The sequence below is a fragment of the Schistocerca nitens genome, chromosome 3, assembly GCF_023898315.1.
Source record: "Schistocerca nitens isolate TAMUIC-IGC-003100 chromosome 3, iqSchNite1.1, whole genome shotgun sequence".
NCBI lineage: Eukaryota > Metazoa > Arthropoda > Insecta > Orthoptera > Acrididae > Schistocerca > Schistocerca nitens.
Window position 1 is genome coordinate 921,055,184 of NC_064616.1, and position 23,168 is coordinate 921,078,351.

At 38.7% G+C, this 23,168-nt stretch overlaps 1 protein-coding gene across 5 annotated transcripts in view; it reads left to right on the forward strand.

Annotated features, from left to right (window-relative positions):
• LOC126248988 (serine/threonine-protein kinase stk11-like) overlaps positions 1 to 23,168 on the forward strand; it is a 131,770-nt gene that overhangs the window by 89,774 nt on the left and 18,828 nt on the right. Inside the window, exons 7-8 of one of the 5 annotated variants that reach the window (XR_007545578.1) lie at positions 233 to 364; positions 20,999 to 21,113. Coding sequence is in view for 2 of the 5 variants with exons in the window: in XM_049950552.1 (XP_049806509.1) it covers positions 3,556 to 3,776; positions 20,999 to 21,046 (269 nt within the window). In the remaining 3 variants the exon portion in view is untranslated. Of the gene's footprint in view, positions 1 to 232; positions 365 to 3,555; positions 3,777 to 20,979; positions 21,177 to 23,168 lie in introns of those variants that run through there. The other 4 variants (XR_007545579.1, XM_049950552.1, XR_007545577.1 and 1 more) reach the window with 4 other exon arrangements.

Consider the following 23,168-nt stretch of genomic DNA (forward strand, 5'->3'; position numbering starts at 1 on the left):
GGAGGGATGTAGAATTTATGGTCTGGTGATAACACATAATTGTGTCTGTCCAGTTAATTGCTGAAATTTACCTCACTCCATTGGCAACTTCATGTTGTGGTCTCTGGCAAAGATATTTTGCACTTCCTGTGACCTCCTATTGTGCTTGTGCTTGAATCGTTGCAACTGCCCTTTATTTTGAAAGGCCGAGAAGTACCACTGCAGTCATTCACTGCCTTTTCTATGATTACAGTATTGCACCATGTGGAAAGGGGGTGGAATGAAAATTGGCAGTAGGCCATATTTTCCCCTTTCTGCACACTGGTTATCATTCAAATTAATGGATGATCAGTAAAAGTGAGGTACATCATCAATACAGAATTTGGTATGTATAGTATTTACAATAATTTGAATGATTCATTGACACCATAACAACAATTTAAACAATCTAACATTCGTTTAAATGAAATATATGAATTTACCTGTAATGCATATAATCGTTTTCGTTCACTCCACACACTTGTGAAGAGAGAGAGAGAGAGAGAGAGAGAGAGAGAGAGAGAGAGAGAGAGAGTGTGTGTGTGTGTGTGTGTGTGTGTGTGTGTGTGTGTGTGTGTGTGTGTGTGTGGGTGTGTGGGTGTGTGGGTGTGTGGGTGTGTGGGTGTGTGGGTGTGTGGGTGTGTGGGTGTGTGGGTGGGTGGGTGGGTGGGTGGGTGGGTGGGTGGGTGGGTGGGTGTGGGTGTGGGTGTGGGTGTGGGTGTGGGTGTGGGTGTGGGTGTGGGTGTGGGTGTGGGTGTGGGTGTGGGTGTGGGTGTGGGTGTGTGTGGGTGTGTGTGGGCGCGCGCGCGCGCTCTGTGCCCTGTGGGGCAGTGTTGGAACAGTACTTACAGTAGTTTGGTGAAGCTGAGCAATAAGGTAGATGCCACACAGTTTTCTCCCTGCTACACTGAGTATTTGTGTCTCACATTATTGTGAGACCCTTGACTACCTCTTGATGGAGAGATTCTACATACTGCTGACATGTGTGCATTAAACAAAAAAAAAAGCTATATAGCTTTCATAACTGTTAAGCCCTTCCTCCAGAAGGAAAGAGGGTTATGTTCTGCAAGGTTAGAAAGGAGTGACAAGGCACTCACATCCCAAGCTGAGAGGGTCCACCTGTTATGATCCTGAGGGGAAAACATATTTTAGAATTTTGTGTCCTGAGACTGGCCAGTCATTCTGTCTGCTAGCAATTTTAGTTTTTTCATATAAGTTTTCCTTTTGAGGAGTTTATTGGAAGAGCTTTGTGCCATACTTGGCAATACATTTACGTACTGATACCAATAATGATAATAGAGCTAGAAATGTCAGTTATTGTTGCTTGCTTCTATAAATTTACACACCTTATTGTTTAAAAAAATTATACTTTGAACAAAGCATGAAAATTGTGTGATTAGAAGAGGAATGATGGCACATGTACTGACAGTAGACTACCCTCTGAACACTTTGGTGTTTATGTAAAATAGAGGAGTCGTGTGCAGCATATCCTCAGTGGCCAGCCATCACACCTTGTCACAATAGCCCCATGAGTGCAGTTAGCACTGTGACAGCAGATTGCCTTTTTTGACAAGTCTGCTTCAATTTGAAGAGTATTTTTCCAAGATGAAAGTACTACCCATAAGTTTGCAGGAATGTGCTAGCATTCTTGTCTGCCTACAAGATGTCAAACACTTTTTTTTATTGCTGTATGTATCTAAATTTCTTTGTGCCATGGTAAGTAATATGTAGACTAAATTGCAATAATTCATTATGCTTCCCTTATAAAATTTACACAAACAGTGCATTTTTTTTATAAGTGCAGTGGTATGGGGGGAAAATGTTGTGCTGTAAATTAAATATGATGACTCATTGTCTTCACTGGGAATGATAAATTTATCTTCTCTTTCCTGTGTGCATTAGTAATTGAAATAATTAAATAAAATGCTCCTGATGCTATTAACCAGTAAAAAAATTAATCACGAGGCCTTTTCCATTTGCAAAGGATGTGAAATGGTGACCCACAACTACAATACTTCAAATTTCACTAATAAGTTTCTTGTCTGTAAAATGTTCTCGTAAACTCAAAGACTGATAAACCAACTATTTCAGTAAATGGTCAAAAACGACTCGAGGCCCCAATATAGCGACAGATAAGCTAGTTATTTATATTTAATAAATTGAAAAATGTTGGAAAACATAACTAAGTTCAATGCTAATCATTAAAGAAAAATAAACCGCAGACTAACTCACACCTAAATAGAGCCAGACTGACACACAATGCTAAATTGTAAGTCATGATTTGTAGTAAAAATCATCAGAGTCCATCACTGGTAAAACTGAGACAAAGTTCAGCTTCAACATTCAGAAACAGAGTCCGAAACTCACATCACACAAGGATCACAAGTCCAGGCGCTCACCTACCAGAGAATAATCAGACACCTGACTAGGCCCTGAGTTTTCTAAGTCCAGCTACTGCATTACCAGTAAAACCCTTATCTTCCTAAAGTGTACGCAGCTGGAATCGCAACTGAGTCTTACATAGATGTTGCTTCAACTAGCTCGCACTGTACACTCCCAGACCAGCCCAGCTCCTACCCTAACCAGGTTGTATCGAACTCTGACCCCATCATGATGGCCATTGCCCTCTTATAGCCTTGGTCCACCCCCTGTGCGAAATTCCCATATGCATCACTTAATGACGTTCATGATCTCACCAACCTCGCTTATGTCTTCTGATACAGAGCAGTTATGAATGTTTTGACTGTGCCATGAGCTGCCTGCTGAAATTGTAGCCTAAAATGGATATCTTAAATTGTACGTGCAAAAGTTCACCCAATAATCAAAGTTGAATAATTGCAAACTTCATTGCAAAGCTCAGAAACAGTTCTTTCTCGTTGTGCCATTAAATAGTATTACAATTATTAATATGGCACCCACTTCCTTAACGGATTTTTACTGCTCTTTTCGTTGCCCTACACCCCCCCCCCCTCGGAGTTTACTAATAGTTCATTATCTATGGACGAATATTATAAACAAAGAAAAGAAGCATACAGTATAAAAATTATAATTTTTCAGAATAATGGCTGTAAATCGTGTGTTCCAACTTCCGTCAATGCATACTGCCTTGCCATATGTATACTTGTTGCGGTAGATTTTATATCAATATTTAATCAAATTGCAATTAAAATGCGTCTCACTCCTGAATTAATTATGCTATAAATAATACGATAGTACCACTCGAAGCACCTCGCCAAGACCTACAATTTGGTTGCCCGATCTTCATTGTGCAGTAATTAGTGAAAAAATTATTATACTTTGGTGATTGGCTGTTGCAGGAAAACTTCTCGATACTGTATCTTTTTATACAAGATGATTATAAATAATATCTGCACACTGGCAGAATCGTGGTGCTCCCATCTTTCATATGACGTTTCGTCCTTCGTTGTATAGTTAACCGTTTTCTTTGTTTGAGCACAAACGTGAACAATAGTTAGCTGCCATTGTGCATTCAACGGCTGAGCTGACGTCACGTCTGTCTATTTCATACTTTGACAGAAACGCGTGGCCCAGCCGACGGACAGCAGTCAGCGCGGGTATGGGACCAACACAAGTTAACGCACGGATCCGGCTCCAGCCCAGCAGCTGATACACACACACAAGCCCAGCCCGCACCGCAGCCAGCTTCTACGTCACGATGTGCGCACCATTCAAACGCCGCTCGCAACCAAACCCTCTCTTTCACACGTAAACGCAGTTCGTCGTGTCACTCATGGGAGGTAATGCTTGACGTATGCATAGCATTCTGCAAGCTACAGATGTTTCATTTGTAGTGCAGTTTCAGGTGGCAGAGTTCAGGTTTGATTAACCCAAGGATCCTGTGCTGAAAACTACCAGTCTTCTGTAACTGTAAGCTTTGTGTACATTTCAGCAACCACCATGCTACAGGGCAAATATGCGTGTTAAGAGGTCAGGAGATTTTAGCCTCATTGTCCCAGTCTCTAAAAAGCAGCTCAATCTCGGAGTGTGCTACACAACAGGTGGATGTATGGATGTTCAGACAAAATGGTCATTAACAGGCAATCCCTGGTTTACCTGCTGCATCCAGTTGTACAATGGCTTGTACAGATAAACAAAATTCCATTTGGCTCAACCTTTATATCCCCAGCCATTCATTAAATGTAATAGCATCCTTTTCTCCACAGAAAAACACTCTATTATAGTTCTCTGGTCTGGGAACAATAACACACAACTCACTAAAAAGTCTTTGGTGGATCGCTCTCAGTGAGCAGCACTTAGTAAATTGATGAACTGTGACAGAATGTGTGGCATATCACAAGAATGTACCCGTGTATTGAAATATGACATGTGATCTCTTGTGTCTGTAGTTCACAAGGTATCTTAAGACATGAGACATCTATGAAATGGATAAAATATTAACATATTTATTTACAATATGTATAAGTTCCTATAGGTAAGCATGCTGTGCCATCAAATGACAAAGAAATTCATACTGGTAATTGGAAAGAAGTGGTGACAACATTGCAGTTTCTTTGCCCTAAGATCAGGCACATCTTATGCTGGATGAAAAAGTGCAGTCATTGGCTTACGACCAGTTGTGAGAAAAAAGTTTTTTACCATGCAGATGTTGATGAAATTTCATCGTGCCATAGGAGGTGGCTAAGGCTTCCATTTCCAGCTGACTGTAGTTGACTTGGGCCTTGTTCAGTGTCTGATGTAAATGCTATGGTGTGTTCAATGTTTCCAACTGCCCCTATTCCATGTGGTCATGCATCAACTGCAAGCACTATCAGTTATTGCAGTTCAAAATGAATAAGACATGGGGATTAAGCAATGCATTTTTCAACTTTTGAAACGAATATTTGCATTCTTCAATCCATTGAAAAGGAACATATGTGGATTCAAGGTGATGCAAAAGAGTAGCAATTTGCTCTGCATTTGGAATGAACTGAATGTAGTTAGTTACTTTTCCAAGAACATCTAGTAGTCCTCATACATTGTTAGTAAAAGGTAATCTCCAGATGGCCTCTAAATGCTTTGTTGATGGAGACAAGCATCATGGGCACCAGTGAGATGTCTCAAATATTCCATTTTTGTAAATTACACGAGTCTTGTCAGTAAAAACTTGAAAAAGAGATTCTAAGTTTTTAAGATTCTATTCTAGCGTTTGTACAGACATAATGATGTCATCCATATAATTTGAGCAGTATTGAACTTTCGATGTTACTTCTTTGAGAAAGCGTTGTAACAACACAGGAACAGATGCGTTTCTGAAGTGAAAGTGCTTTTATTGTTATTGCAATGAGCATATTGACCACCCCCCCCCTTTTTTTTTTTTAAATCATCATCCAGGGGAAATTGAAAGTTAGCATCAGCTAAATAAATTTTGGAAAAGAATTGTCCACTTACTAGGCAATCCATAAGCTCCTCGATAGATGGACGTGGGAAATAAACAACAACTGTTTGAGCCCTAACTGTAGCTTTAAAGTCAGACTTTATGCTAGTTTTCCCACTTGGTTTTCTTGTGATAAGAAAAGGAGATGCCCAGTGACATGCAGAAATAGGCTTCAAAACTCTGATTTATTCCAGTCTGTTGAGTTCAGAATCAACTTCGTGAATGGTGTGAGGCATTGGACATGTACAGTAAAACTATGGTTGTGCATTGCCATTGCCGCCCGAAGTGGCCGTGCGGTTAAAGGCGCTGCAGTCTGGAACCGCAAGACCGCTACGGTCGCAGGTTCTAATCCTGCCTCGGGCATGGATGTTTGTGATGTCCTTAGGTTAGTTAGGTTTAAGTAGTTCTAAGTTCTAGGGGACTAATGACCTCAGCAGTTGAGTCCCATAGTGCTCAGAGCCATTTGAACCATTTATTTGCATTGCCATTGAATGTAATGTGTGCTTGGAAATCTTTTATGTGTTCCAATGTGCCATTGAACAAATGTTCATATTTTTTACACAATTGATAAATGCTGTCATGCATTCAGCTACTGTGAATGGCGCTAATGTAGTCTTACTTCTATATTTTTCTTGCAAAGTGCATGTCCCAAGAACAGAGGTACTTTCGCCAGTCTAGCTCTTGAGGTGTAGATGTGATGGGGTGCCCCAATTGCTTGTATTATTTTGATTAATCAGTGTGACTGAAGCACCAGTATCTAGTTTAAATGATATGGATTGATTGCAAATCTGTAAAGAGATGAACAGTTTGCCATTTGTCGTCTGATTGTTACTGTCAGTTCTGACTATTAAAGGACAGTCTTTGCCCAGTTTGTGATTGATGGAGCATTTAGCTGTTTGTTATTAGTGGAGAACTGATTGGAATGAGCCAAGTTTTGCACTGTGCATCTTACTTTACGATTCTTACACTTTTGTCCATGGTTTTTGCACAGATGGCCAGGAGGAACAGATAGATTCAGAATGAGAAAGCATATTTATTTTCATTTTATCAATTCTAGCTGTGTGTGAAACAGACTTTACCTTGTGTTTCCTTTGCTGGCACACTTCATATGTATGTCCTGATTAATGGCAGTGCTGGCATTGTGTGTGGCCGAAGAATCAGTGTTTGCAGTTATGTGTTAGATAACAGTTCACGCAAGACATAGGAGTGCTTGAACTAGCAGTGAAACTGGCTGGGAAGCACACACCCAGTTTATCCTGCTGCCCGCAGTGTCTGACAACGTGAGCCATGTGGAGCTGCGGCCATTGAGTGCAATCCATGGTCAGCATTGCAACAACAAGCACATTAAAGTCTTGTTCTGCGAAGTCTTGTACTTCCTGAGCTTTTTAAGTACATCATTGAGACCAGAGTTGAGATACTTTAGAATCTTAGCCTATAATCTGTTGTCAGCAAGGTTCTGAATAATGGCATTGTGAAGCATTTTGCTTCCCCCATGAACCATGGACCTTGCCGTTGGTGGGGAGGCTTGCGTGCCTCAGCAATACAGGTGGCCGTACCGTAGGTGCAACCACAACGGAGGGGTATCTGTTGAGAGGCCAGACAAACATGTGGTTCCTGAAGAGGGGCAGCAGCCTTTTCAGTAGTTGCAGGGGCAACAGTCTGGATGATTGACTGATCTGGCCTTGTAACATTAACCAAAACGGCCTTGCTGTGCTGGTACTGCGAACGGCTGAAAGCAAGGGGAAACTACAGCCGTAATTTTTCCCGAGGACATGCAGCTTTACATGCAGCTTTACTGTATGATTAAATGATGATGGCGTCCTCTTGGGTAAAATATTCCGGAGGTAAAATAGTCCCCCATTCGGATCTCCGGGCGGGGACTACTCAAGAGGACGTCGTTATCAGGAGAAAGAAAACTGGCAATCTACGGATCGGAGCGTGGAATGTCAGATCCCTTAATCGGGCAGGTAGGTTAGAAAATTTAAAAAGGGAAATGGATAGGTTAAAGTTAGATATAGTGGGAATTAGTGAAGTTCGGTGGCAGGAGGAACAAGACTTTTGGTCAGGTGATTACAGGGTTATAAATACAAAATCAAATAGAGGTAATGCAGGAGTAGGTTTAATAATGAATAAAAAAATAGGAGTGCGGGTTAGCTACTACAAACAGCATAGTGAACGCATTATTGTGGCCAAGATAGACACAAAGCCCATGCCTACTACAGTAGTACAAGTTTATATGCCAACTAGCTCTGCAGATGATGAAGAAATTGATGAAATGTATGACGAGATAAAAGAAATTATTCAGGTAGTGAAGGGAGACGAAAATTTAATAGTCATGGGTGACTGGAATTCGTCAGTAGGAAAAGGGAGAGAAGGAAACGTAGTAGGTGAATATGGATTGGGGGGAAGAAATGAAAGAGGAAGCCGCCTTGTAGAATTTTGCACAGAGCATAACTTAATCATAGCTAACACTTGGTTCAAGAATCATAAAAGAAGGTTGTATACCTGGAAGAATCCTGGAGATACTAATAGGTATCAGATAGATTATATAATGGTAAGACAGAGATTTAGGAACCAGGTTTTAAATTGTAAGACATTTCCAGGGGCAGATGTGGATTCTGACCACAATCTATTGGTTATGAACTGCAGATTGAAACTGAAGAAACTGCAAAAAGGTGGGAATTTAAGGAGATGGGACCTGGATAAACTGAAAGAACCAGAGGTTGTAGAGAGTTTCAGGGAGAGTATAAGGGAACAATTGACAGGAATGGGGGAAAGAAATACAGTAGAAGAAGAATGGGTAGCTCTGAGGGATGAAGTAGTGAAGGCAGCAGAGGATCAAGTAGGTAAAAAGACGAGGGCTAATAGAAATCCTTGGGTAACAGAAGAAATATTGAATTTAATTGATGAAAGGAGAAAATACAAAAATGCAGTAAATGAAGCAGGCAAAAGGGAAAAAAACGTCTCAAAAATGAGATCGACAGAAAGTGCAAAATGGCTAAGCAGGGATGGCTAGAGGACAAATGTAAGGATGTAGAGGCTTGTCTCACTAGGGGTAAGATAGATACTGCCTACAGGAAAATTAAAGAGACCTTTGGAGAGAAGAGAACCACTTGTATGAATATCAAGAGCTCAGATGGCAACCCAGTTCTAAGCAAAGAAGGGAAGGCAGAAAGGTGGAAGGAGTATATAGAGGGTTTATACAAGGGTGATGTACTTGAGGACAATATTATGGAAATGGAAGAGGATGTAGATGAAGATGAAATGGGAGATAAGATACTGCGTGAAGAGTTTGACAGAGCACTGAAAGACCTGAGTCGAAACAAGGCCCCGGGAGTAGACAACATTCCATTAGAACTACTGATGGCCTTGGGAGAGCCAGTCATGACAAAACTCTACCATCTGGTGAGCAAGATGTATGAGACAGGCGAAATACCCACAGACTTCAAGAAGAATATAATAATTCCAATCCCAAAGAAGGCAGGTGTTGACAGATGTGAAAATTACCGAACTATCAGTTTAATAAGTCATAGCTGCAAAATACTAACGCGAATTCTTTACAGACGAATGGAAAAACTGGTAGAAGCGGACCTCGGGGAAGATCAGTTTGGATTCCGTAGAAATGTTGGAACACGAGAGGCAATACTAAGCTTACGACTTATCTTAGAAGAAAGATTAAGAAAAGGCAAACCTACATTTCTAGCATTTGTAGACTTAGAGAAAGCTTTTGACAACGTTAACTGGAATACTCTCTTTCAAATTCTGAAGGTGGCAGGGTAAAATACAGGGAGCGAAAGGCTATTTACAATTTGTACAGAAACCAGATGGCAGTTATAAGAGTCGAGGGGCATGAAAGGGAAGCAGTGGTTGGGAAAGGAGTGAGACAGGGTTGTAGCCTCTCCCCGATGTTATTCAATCTGTATATTGAGCAAGCAGTAAAGGAAACAAAAGAAAAATTCGGAGTAGGTATTAAAATTCATGGAGAAGAAGTAAAAACTTTGAGGTTCGCCGATGACATTGTAATTCTGTCAGAGACAGCAAAGGACTTGGAAGAGCAGTTGAACGGAATGGACAGTGTCTTGAAAGGAGGATATAAGATGAATATCAACAAAAGCAAAACGAGGATAATGGAATGTAGTCAAATTAAATCGGGTGATGCTGAGGGGATTAGATTAGGAAATGAGACACTTAAAGTAGTAAAGGAGTTTTGCTATTTAGGGAGTAAAATAACTGATGATGGTCGAAGTAGAGAGGATATAAAATGTAGACTGGCAATGGCAAGGAAATCGTTTCTGAAGAAGAGAAATTTGTTAACATCGAGTATTGATTTAAGTGTCAGGAAGTCGTTTCTAAAAATATTTGTATGGAGTGTAGCCATGTTTGGAAGTGAAACATGGACGATAACCAGTTTGGACAAGAAGAGAATAGAAGCTTTCGAAATGTGGTGCTACAGAAGAATGCTGAAGATAAGGTGGGTAGATCACGTAACTAATGAGGACGTATTGAAAAGGATTGGGGAGAAGAGAAGTTTGTGGCACAACTTGACTAGAAGAAGGGATCGGTTGGTAGGACATGTTTTGAGGCATCAAGGGATCACAAATTTAGCATTGGAGGGCAGCGTGGAGGGTAAAAATCGTAGAGGGAGACCAAGAGATGAATACACTAAGCAGATTCAGAAGGATGTAGGTTGCAGTAGGTACTGGGAGATGAAGAAGCTTGCACAGGATAGAGTAACATGGAGAGCTGCATCAAACCAGTCTCAGGACTGAAGACCACAACAACAACAACGAAGCATTTTGTCTTGAAAAGAAGTTTCACAAGCAAAGTTAAATTTACTATTCCTTGTCAGGCACAGTTAGTTCAGCCATCCATTGTTTGTAGGTTTGATTACTGTGGCAGCGCATATGAAAAAATTTGAAACGAGCAACAACTGCATGAATCTGAAATTTCGTCCAATTTCCTAACGTCTTCAAAGGATAGCGTTTGGGACTGTAACTGATGTAACAGCCTTCTACACAAAAAGGAGATACTTATGAGAAAAAGAAAGAATGTCTTGTCTCACTTGACATTTTGTAGGCTGAAAAATTGTTGTTCTAGCTGCACCAGGCCACCTGTCTTCTGTGCTTCAGTAGTAGTTTGTTGTTGAGATTCAGGTGCTTCCACTAGTCTGGTAATGCTTGTATTTGTCTTTGTATCTGTTGACTCTCAGCTGAATAAGGACAGTGAATGGTTTCTCTCCAGAAGTTGCCATTTTATGTACTATTTAGAAGCACTTCAGTATACAGTAATTCTAGGAAAGAAAATGTTGTTATTTTTCACTGTGCTGACTGCTGTCATGGAATCGCGCAGCAAACCTGTCTCATCACTAGGAATGTCTGTTGTGTGCACAGTTCAGGAGGTAGCATAACACACTGTATATTTATAAAGTGAATAAAATATTAACACATTTATTTACAATTTTTAAAAGTTGAAACATATTAAATACATAACTTTGTGAATGGTGTGAACCCTTCTGTGGTGCTGTAATAGCTCTCTTTTGGAATTGTCCCTTATACAAACTGGTACACTGGCTGGCTGTTAAGAGTAGTAACATTATGGTATACAATGTATTCTCACTAAAAGTCTTCAGTGATCTGGGGCGGAGCTCGGTGTGTGGTGTCATAAAAAGGTTTTCCATAGGAATGGTTGAATGCAATGAGCGATGTGAAGATGAGATTCTCTGGTCACATCCATTGCACCACTCAGAGGTGGTGAATGCCGGAGAGATCAGGGCTTGGGGAGGCTCACTGGTGGGAGGTCTAAATGTATTGTCTCCTGCAGAGATTTGAGAGGTACAATGTGTGCAGTTGAGGAAGACACCATCGGTACTGCATGATCTTTTAAAAAGTCCCACATTTTTATTTTCAAAAAGCTTTGCAGCATATGGCATGTACCTTTGTCTTTGAAGCGCCTTAAAAATGAAACGCTTTCTGTAGAAACGTGTGTGTGTGTGTGTGTGTGCGCGTGTGTGTGTGTGTGTGTCTTCTGTGTAAACTGCTAATATGTAACCCTCACCAAATGGTCTATACAGTGAGTCGCTCCACAACTTTATCACACAAGTTCCAGCCCATTCCTCCGCATGGGCTTTTTTTACACACATGGGGTGCTATGTGGCTCCACTACCACCTGACCCTAAGATTGAGCTGTCGAGAGCCTCTCAGAAATATAATCAATGGCTTTTGAACACAGGGCAAGTACCCTCATAGGAGCTGCTGTGGGATTGTTTTCTGTCATTCTTAAACTCCAGTTGTTGCACTACATCTTGATTTGGATGCATATACTAGACTTAGATGCCTAAAAGAAAGGATGGTTGCTCCATTAGGCTAACTGGATGCTTAACAGCAGTGGATCGTGTTTGAACACGGACAGTATCTTTGAATGTGCAGATCAGATCACATTACTGTCATAATCCACTGCATCACCGATGCATTTATGCCAGTCTTCTGAACAGTTGCGAAGACCACTTGTCTCTCAGTGGAATAAATAGGTCGGGGATGGGCAACTAGCCCTGTGAAGATTGTTGAGCTGGCCTTCTGGTCAGAACGTCATAGCCTTTCTAGTGTGGCAAGGTCATAAAGCTGTCATTAAGCAGAGCCATTGGAGAAGTGCCAATAGATCTTGAACTCCATTAACCTTTCCACTAAACAAACATATGTGTGGGAATTCGGGAAGATTTCAGGGATAGATGTCTAATTAATACTGTATTGAAGAATGAGATACTTATGACCAGCAAGAGAGATATTGCACAGATTGGACAGTGATTCATTCAAATTGCTACCACCACCTGCCTGGAGCCCACATTGCGTCACTACCAAATGGTAGTTGACAAGCCAATTTTAAAGTTTACATCTGTTCTCTTTCTTTGTGGAAGTTGAAGTCACCAATTTCCTATGAGTGGGAAGGACCATATGTGCCCGAAGAGTTATCATAGTGTTACGCTCACCAGCTGTGTGGAACAGGCCTCAGAACAGATAGTAAACAACTACCTTGTCTGGATGCTGGAATCAAAGCAGTTCTTTGCTCATTTTGGGTGCGTGTTCAGGAGGTACTACTCCACTGTTAATAATCTATACTGGCTGAAGGCAGTAGTAGAGCCTGCATTTGCAAACGAGCAACACCTAGCATGTATCTTTTTCCTCGTGCAGTACTATGATACTATTCAGAGGCATATTGTCCTCAAGCAGTTCCTCTCATAGGGATTCTCAGCATGTCCTCCTTCCTCTACTCAAGCTGTTTCAGATATTGAAGTCATCAATATCCTATCAGATCTTTTAATAAGAGCAACTAGTGTCCCTGAATGGTATCACTTGAGGCAGCATTTTTAAGTTAACCCTATTTTTAGTAACTAATGATTGTATTATATTCACAGTTAAGGGCTATGTACAGTGGTCTTTGGTTGTGGATTTTTAGTTCAACTGTGTCTTGCAGGTACTACACACTTAGCAGCAGATGATTACTAGGAGGCTATAAAAATGGCCACTAAAAACTGATTTTAAGTATTCAACAGAAAATCTTTGCCTGTTTTTAACTGTTACCATCTTGTTTTTATTGGTCCTGAACTGCAATTAAGAGACAAAATTTCAAATTGGAGATTCAATGAGGTCTCTGTGTTTACCATTTGATCAGGAATTTAAATCACAGCCAGGGACTTGGAACTGTTTCCATCAAAGCACTTAATATTTTGAAATGTTTTGCACATAAGTCATAGAAAGCAGATGGAGACTGTTTTCTTCAGTTTTATGATCCCAGTTTGCATGGTGTGATATAATTCTATTCAACTTGCCATGCCTTTCACAAATAAAATTGACCGCAACCAATCAATCCATTCCAATTTTGATTGCTTCAGTTGAATACCACTTTGTTCATCGTAATCAAAATTCTATGTAATGAAAGCTGATTCTGATGTAACATGACACACTTTTGGCCACTTCACAATATTCCTTTAAATATCTGTCACTTTTCATATTAATACTTTTACTTACTATCAACTTTTTTCATGTGGATAAAGTTTTCATATTTGGTTTCACATTTAGAAATAATCCCCAGCTTTACTAACATCTTTTGGAAGTCATAACCATCTCTTATTCACAAGAGCATATGTTTTGTGGTGGATCGCTTCCATCGATTAATCCTGCAAAGCCTGACTGAGAAAACTGCTCGTCTTAATTTTCACACTTTTCTAAAGAATCCTTTCAAAACAATTGATGTATTTCAGTCAGGAAGTCAAAATACCTCGCTTCTGATAACTAGTTTCACTTAAAAGATTAATTACTGTTAATTAATTAAAATGTCAATAAGGACATATCAGTAACTTTCATAATACTTTGTTGTGATGAAACCCAATTACAGTTTTGTAATACTTTAATCAGACATAATTGTTTGATTACATTGTGGTAACACTTAGATTTTTATTTTGGCATTTTTCTAGTGATTTATGTTTTTGTATATGGTTTTAATGCTTTCCACCCCCTTTTCAACTTGTTTCAATCAAACCTTTTTAAACACAATTTGCATGCAACCAGAACTGACAATTTGTGAGATATATCCACAGTCATTTGCATGAACTGAGCTATGTGTATTATGAGTCATCAACACATCTTAAATTTATACTGTACTTGATTTGTCACAAGACACATTATAATTCTGACGTAGGGCTTGTCTAATGACATGGGAATGATGTCTCTAGTTACTAGACTGAAAAAAGAACCCTCAACTGAAAGGGAGGGGTGGTTTTTTTTCCCGGTGGCACTTGCGTGGACAGTTGTAGTAAAAGTCTTGGCAGATGCTTTAGCAAACGATAGATATGCGTATGTTTCCAAGATAGTCTCGCATTGTTTTTGCAAAGATGGCGACACTTACTTACCTAGTCAACAGCCAGGATACTTCAGTCATTCAATGCATTGATCTCACGTAGTTTACATACAGGACAGTAATAAACCAAGAGTATTTGAAGTTGTTGTCTTACATTTATAAAGCTGAGATATTGCCTCAAATATACATGTGAAGCCATGGATTTGCACCCTGGGCAATAAATGACTACAAGGCAAGTACACAGGACTTGTAGGTTTGATAATCTACGTTATTAGTGGGGGTTTGAGTTAATGCCAATTGAAATAAACAGTAATTAGATCTCAGTGGCATGTAGATTGGCCACTAAATACAGTCTGTCATGAGGGAATTGGGTTCTCCAAAAAAAAACATGATTAAAATGAATACCCTTTCCTGCCTATGCAGAAAAACATTGTGATTAAGTGGCAACTATAATTTTAAAAGGGAATCTGCCCTCTATTTTATCTGACAATGAGATAATTGTGGTAAAAATTAAAGAATTTTGTGTGTAGTCCAGACTTATACAGTGATCACCCAGCCACATTTTTCTACTTTACTACTATTAAGTCTTTCGTTGTTTCGTGTCTCATTTGCATGTGTGATGTGCACACAAGTTAATATGTAAACACTGAAGATATGTGTGTTGTGGGTCCAGTTAAATGAATTATCATTGTTTATATGATAAAAAGTGGACCATTCACCTAAAACCGTTGGTAAAGATTGACTATTTGAAAAGCAATTTGTATTACTGTTCCACATTGACCCTTTTGTGAGTTCTGATTGTCAGTTACGCGTGTTTGTTTAAATCCATAGGTCAATCACGGAATCACATGTTTACCCATTTGTACACAGTTGACATAACACGCATCTCACTTTTGTAGAGTGGAAATGGAGAAAGGAGTAGTTGCCACATACATCAGGAACTGTTATGAATTTAAGAACATAGAAATTTATAAATTTTGGTTGGAGCAGCAAATGGAAGTGTGTGCAACAGAAGTAGAAATTCAGAATAAATCCTTCATAATAGTAACAGTATACCAAGCACCTGTGGGTAATCTTAATCTGTTCATAAGTCACTTTGATGTTCTCTTGTCCTAATTCGCAGTAAGTAAATAAAAAAGTAAATACGGGTTGTTGGTGATTTTAATGCAGGTTTTCTTTAAAACTCTGTCAGTAAGAATTTATTTAAGTTGTTTCCATTATCATCCAACTTAATTCCTATTGTAATTTTTGCAGTCTTCACCTTTTATCAGAAAACCATCCATTTGATGTAGATTATGAGATTTTACATTCTTTTAAGAAAACTAGAAAGATGACCCTACTGGAAATACTGGAAATCAACAAACATAAACATATTACACTGAGTGCCAGCTTTGTATGAAACCAGTAAACCCCTGATTCTTTACAGAATTGAACTTCCACACATAAAACATGTACATCATCTGGCTACAAATTAGTTAATGTGTTAAATATTTGCATTAAGCATGTAAGTGAGAAAAAGTTTAGGAACAGTTTGCAATTACTCTGAAAGTTTGTTAGAAGTCAGTAATTGTTCTCATTGTAAAGCACTGGATGAATGTAAACTGGATAACTGGTTCTCCATTTTAAGCAAAAGCTAGTTTTTCACACGTTTCAGTGTTTATGACATCATATCTCCTGTAGGGTGCATTGTGCAGTGATCCAATTTTGCAGGTATATTCATTGATATATATAACATTTTTCCTTTCATCATTTTGTGTGGGGGGGGGGGGGGGTGGAGGGCCAGTTAGAAAAAGTTTTGAAATGGTTTGAAATTATGTGTTAAGTTCATTGTAGTACAGGATGAATAAAGTCCGGGCATTTGCGCGCCATCATATACCTTGTCTTGAGATAAATACACAGTTTCTCCCTGTAATACTTGCTTGATTGTGAAAACATTCAACGTAAGATTATGTCGCTTAATAAATAGAGTATGACAGCATATTAAATTTTTAAATTCGGTGAAGTATTGAAAATCAATTTATATTGTCTGTGGAAGCTGTCAGAAAGGCAAATCTGCAGATGGGTCAGGATAGTAACATAATGACCAAACTCAATTTCCTTTTTACCCTCTGTTAAATGAAGTTTTATTTATGCAAATATTGGATTACAATTGTAAATTGTTGTTGTTGTTGTTGTTGTTGTTGTGGTCTTCAGTCCTGAGACTGGTTTGATGCAACTGTCCATGCTACTCTATCCTGTGCAAGCTTCTTCATCTCCCAGTACCTACTGCAACCTACATCCTTCTGAATCTGCTTAGTGTATTCATCTCTTGGTCTCCCTCTACGATTTTTACCCTCCACGCTGCCCTCCAGTGCTAAATTTGTGATCCCTTGATGCCTCAAAACATGTCCTACCAACCGATCCCTTCTTCTAGTCAAGTTGTGCCACAAACTTCTCTTCTCCCCAATCCTTTTCAATACGTCCTCATTAGTTACGTGATCTACCCACCTTATCTTCAGCATTCTTCTGTAGCACCACATTTCGAAAGCTTCTATTCTCTTCTTGTCCAAACTGGTTATCGTCCATGTTTCACTTCCAAACATGGCTACACTCCATACAAATATTTTTAGAAACGACTTCCTGACACTTAAATCAATACTCGATGTTAACAAATTTCTCTTCTTCAGAAACGATTTCCTTGCCATTGCCAGTCTACATTTTATATCCTCTCTACTTCGACCATCATCAGTTATTTTACTCCCTAAATAGCAAAACTCCTTTACTACTTTAAGTGTCTCATTTCCTAATCTAATCCCCTCAGCATCACCCGATTTAATTTGACTACATTCCATTATCCTCGTTTTGCTTTTGTTGATATTCATCTTATATCCTCCTTTCAAGACACTGTCCATTCCGTTCAACAGCTCTTCCAAGTCCTTTGCTGTCTCTGACAGAATTACAATGTCATCGGCGAACCTCAAAGTTTTTACTTCTTCTCCATGAATTTTAGTACCTACTCCGAATATTTCTTTTGTTTCCTTTACTGCTTGCTCAATATACAGATTGAATAACATCGGGGAGAGGCTACAACCCTGTCTCACTCCTTTCCCAACCACTGCTTCCCTTTCATGCCCCTCGACTCTTATAACTGCCATCTGGTTTCTGTACAAATTGTAAATAGCCTTTCGCTCCCTGTATTTTACCCCTGCCACATTCAGAATTTGAAAGAGAGTATTCCAGTTAACGTTGTCAAAAGCTTTCTCTAAGTCTACAAATGCTAGAAATGTAGGTTTGCCTTTTCTTAATCTTTCTTCTAAGATAAGTCGTAAGCTTAGTATTGCCTCTCGTGTTCCAACATTTCTACGGAATCCAAACTGATCTTCCCCGAGGTCCGCTTCTACCAGTTTTTCCATTCGTCTGTAAAGAATTCGCGTTAGTATTTTGCAGCTGTGACTTATTAAACTGATAGTTCGGTAATTTTCACATCTGTCAACACCTGCTTGCTTTGGGATTGGAATTATTATATTCTTCTTGAAGTCTGAGGGTATTTCACCTGTCTCATACATCTTGCTCACCAGATGGTAGTTTTGTCAGGACTGGCTCTCCCAAGGCCGTCAGTAGTTCTAATGGAATGTTGTCTACTCCCGGGGCCTTGTTTCGACTCAGGTCTTTCAGTGCTCTGTCAAACTCTTGTAAATTATACTTTATTATTTACTTGCAGGTAAATGTAACTTCACACAAAAAGTTTTCATTTTTTATTAAATGTAACTCTTTTTGCGTGACAAAAAAATTCAATACTTTCCTTTGTAAACACTCTACGTGTCATCATTTTTTTATCTTCTGTAAAGAAATATAATTTTGCAGAAAGTTCAGAGAGTGTTTGATATTTAATGTCATTAAAAATACTTTCAATAATGTGAATGTGCCCCTCCCTCCTCCCTTTCACCAAGATAAGTCATATCCATCACAAAATCTTTATAATTTTTAAACATGTATTCTTTTATGACATATTCCGCATCCCTGAGGATCTGCTCAATATGGATCTATGGAATGAAGCACATCTAGTCTGACTGAAAAGTGATTATGAATTTATTTGCATCAAGAATGTTAGAGGTACACTGTGATAGACCTGAGCAGTGGGTTGATTGTGGAAGGGTTTTACAGGCCTGTTGCTCATCATATTTACAGTCCATCAACAGACACTGTTTTGGAAAAGCAGAATGCCAACCAGCAGTACCCAGGGAATTTAAGACTGCAGTATCAAGTCTACAGTGAAAATCTCATATTGGTAATGAGATTGTCATCTTACTCCATAATAATATTCACAGTGTGGCCTACAGTTGATGTAATCCGAACCATTCATGTATTCCTTTTTTCCCAACCACTTTGGTGCTTCATTGTTGTACTGGAAATATTTCTACCATTGAAATCATTCAAGGTTCGCCCTTTTGTGGAAGGCTTGATGTTTAATGACTTGCAAATTTCAAAATCTGGTTCTACAGTCTGATCACCAGTTCAATCCTACACCTCTACTCATTAAAAAAGCTCTGATAGTGATGTTGCAAAATGGATTTTCAAGAAGGGTACCTTGAACACCATGAAAACAACTAAAATAGGATGGATCATATTGCTAGCACAATTCAGCATATCATCGTTACAGCCATTTGAGTGAACTCTTATCTCCATAGAATGTTAGGAGTATGTCTTGTCTGTATATACAATACAGACACAGTAGTAAGAAATTTGAGACAAGCTATGGTGTACATTCATCAAGTCAGCCATATTGTAAACTTGTGGTCAATAGTAAGCTTTTATGTGGAAATTGAAAGTATTAATAGGCAAAGTTGCCATTAACAATGTGTAAGAACACCAGCTGCAAATTAGAAAAACATTTTTCAACTTTCTCACCTGTGCAGCAGCGGGCTATTTTTGCGCAATTGTGGATCCTGAAGAGAAGTGACACAGTAGCAGTCTGACCGTTTTTACTGTGAGAAACTGTTGTAAATATAAATATCTTTGTGTCATTGCCATGAATAGTGAATCATCCGGCATAAGAAACTGTCACTGTTGTTTACTGCATTGCTCATCAGGTACAGTTGCTAGTTATACAATTTTAAAAGTGCATTGATTTAACAAGTTTTAACTGCAAAACTGGAAAACCCCTCATGTTTCTGTCACTATCAGGATACTACCTGAAAACTACTAAACTGCTAATTAGGAACACAGTTGAGAACTAGTAACATTAGTTATACAACTTGACAGTCAACATCCTTGTTAAAAGAATGAGCCAAATCATTTCCTTTTCAAATGTAGGTAACCAACAACTTTGTGATTTTATGTGTGGTATATCCATATAAACACTAAATATCTTCTTTTAACTGTGTATTATAGGAATCCCACCATGTAAATAGCATTCTGGTATTAGTCACAAAAGTTTTTGGAAGCAATCTTTTGCATACAAGCAGTATTTCATCATTATACTGAGTAGTAGAAACTGATGTGTGTTACTGTGTCTTACTAACACTGTAAATGCTTTTGATATCATATCCCTGCTCTTTGTTACTTTTGTAAATGTGTGTGGCTTGTTTGTGTACAGCTATGGTTCTATTACTCCTGTAGTTACTGGCTGCATCATTTTAAAAATAAAGCTGCCAGGCTAATCGCTGGGTGACTTTTATCGATATGAACAGCCAACAGATTTCCTCTTGGTGTAACTTTCTCGAAAAGAAAAGAATTATTTGCTTAAATTATGAGCTAGCAGATATAATTTGCTAGTGATAGTTAAGTTCGTGAATGACCAGAGGCATTGGCCTCAACTGTACCTGTAATTACCGTGTATGCTCCTGATGGTTTATCTGGAATAATTTACTATCCTCTATTTGTGGAAGTGATCATCAGTCTTACCAAAAATCTAGAGTGAAATACCTTCTGGAAATGTGTTGTCTTTCAACAACAATTTAGTATTGAATCAGATACTTACTGAAAATAGAGAAGTAAATGATCAGTTCAGTACTTTGGTTTGTATCCTCCTCAGAACAGCTACCATGGTAAGCAGTAGCTTGGTATCACAGATACTGTTATTCGATTTCATATTAGTCAGTCCAGGCATCCATTGCTATTTAAGCACATGGCACATTTTTAAAAATTATTCTGAACACAGATAATGCTAATAAAGCACTTGAAATCCCGTGGAAGCTTGTTATGGTGCAGTATTTATCAAGGTCTCATCTGCTCTACTTATATCCTTTATTTTTAATTATTAACCAGTGGAATGGTGAAAGATGCAGACATGCATGTGAGTTTTAGTAACTATTATTAAATGTATTTTGTATTAACTTCTGTATGTTATTGGAATGTTCATTTTATCTTGCAGAGACATTACTATTGCCCATCAAAACAAATAATATTTTTCATGTTGTTGCTTGCTAATTTTGTGTGTGTGGTGCAAGTAAATGTATATATCTGAGGTCTGGCAAGCAACAGTGTTTCGTGTTATAAAATTGTTCTAAAATTTGGAATCCCCCTCACTGTATGCAGTGTTATCACATACATATAATACAGTTTACTAAAGAAAAGGTATTCCAATACTGTACAAATATATGAATTGAAAATGTATGAATTTCCATGTTTTTAAAAAGTAGATACTTGAAATTAATTTTATGTATTGTGTGCAGTCTACTGTACCTCAGTCTTGTGTGTTTTAATATGTCATTAACAATCAGTTATTTATCATACAGAAAAGTGTTCTTTTTGTAGAGGAACGAAAGCAGCAGCAGCAGCAGCAAGAGACACAAGGACAGTTGAGACTGAATGCATCAGACTCTCATCCACATGCTGGTAGTGGTGGAAGTAAACGGCGCTGGAGACGACCAATCTCGTGTATTAGTGTAAAAAAATTTCCCACTTGTAAGCAGTCGTAGCACCTCTTCTATTCGTAAGTAGTATGGATCTATGTATGCATATGTGAGACATTTGAACTGTCTATATTTAACCAAAGCTACTTAAATAGTGAGCAGCTGTGCTTCTGATTGCCTTCAATGCGATTCATGATGGTGTCAATGGTTATTAAATGTGTGCGCATAAAATTCCTTCTTAATTTTAAATATAATCATGGATTTCATTACATCCAGAAGATGATCTAATTAAGCTTTAAGAAGAAGTTGAGCTAAAACAGAAAGTGCTTTAAATGTCCATAACGTATGTGTTCTGTGGTAAGTAGTATTTCTAATGATAAAGTGACATGCTGTGTCGTATATTATTCTCACTGGGTGTTGTACTGAGATTTATTGGAGTCTGCCAGCCAGTACTTCTGCAACAGCGGCACCTTCACACTGGAAGAGACAACAGGCCCTAGCAGCTGGGAGTTACCACTGGGTTGCAGTGAATTCATTTGTTCTGCTCTACTCAGTAGTGAAGCCACTTTATGAAATAGGGGAAAAGGGTAATGTAGACAATTTTAGACCTGTTTCTGTGGCATCAGTGTTTGCTAAAGTTATTAAAAAGTTTGTATATACAAGGGTAACTGATCATTTCAGTTCACATAATTTGCTTTCAAACGTGTAGTTTGGATTCAGAAGTGGTTTAACAACTGAAAATGCTACTTTCTCTTTTCTCTGTGAGGCTCTGTATGGATTAAATAAAAGGTTGTGAATGCTGAGTGTCTTCTTCGATTTAAGTAAGGCTTTTGATTGTGTTGATAACAAAATATTACTGCAAAAGTTGGACCATTATGGAATAAGGAGTTTAGTTCTCAACTGGTTCACCTCTTACTTTAAGAATAGACAGCAGAAGGTCATTCTCTGCATTGTTGAGAATTGCTACAACATGCAGTCCCAATGGGGAAAAGTTGGGGGGGGGGGGGGGGGGGGGGGAGATTGTCCTAGGGCTCAGTGCTGGGCTGCCATTGTTTGTTATTTATATAAATGATAGGCCTTCTAGTATTACAGGTCATTCTAAAATATTTCTATTTGCTGATGATGCCAGCTTGGTAGTGAAGGATGTTGTGTGCAATATTGATGCTGGCCGGTGTGGCTGAGTGGTTCTAGGTGCTTCATTCTGGAACCGTGCAACTGCTACGGTCGCAGGTTCGAATCCTGCCTCGGGCATGGATGTGTGTGATGTCCTGAGGTTAGTTAGGTTTAAGTAGTTCTAAGTTCTAGGGGACTGATAACCCCAGATGTTAAGTCCCATAGTGCTCAGAGCCATTTGAACCATTTTGCAATATTGACGCAGTTTCAAATAGTGCAGTTCAAGACAGAAGTTCATGGCTTCTAGAAAATAAATTGATGCTAAATCACAGTAAGACTCAGTTTTTACAGTTTATAACACACAATTCAACAAAATCGTACAGCTTGATTACACAGAATGGGCATATGATTAGTGAGACAGAACAGTTTAGATTCACAGATGTTAAGATAGATACTAAGCTTTCATGGAAATCTCATGTTCAGGATCTCGTTCAAAAACTAAATACTGCTTTACTGACCATTAGAACAATATCTAAAATAAGTGATAGCTCACCACAAAAAGTAGTCTACATTGCATATTTCCATTCAATTATGATGTAAGGCACTATTTTTTGGGTAACTTCTGATTCAAAAAGGGTATTTTTGAGTCAGAAACAGGCAGTTTGAGCAATATGCAGTGGCAGTTCATGAACCTCTTGTTCACCCACATTCAGTAGACTGGGAATTCTGATACTGGCCTCTCCAATACCTATTTTCTTGAATGTTGTTTGTTGTTAACAATATAGACTTATTCAAAAGAGCTATGAGCTTTCATTCAGTTAATACTAGGTGGGAAACCCAGTCTTCATTTGGAATGCACCTCCTTGACTCATGTCCAGGAAAGCATGCAGTATTCTGCTGCATTCGTTTTCAATAAGGTGCCACAAGAATTCAAAAATTTTAGTGGTAATCGACACACT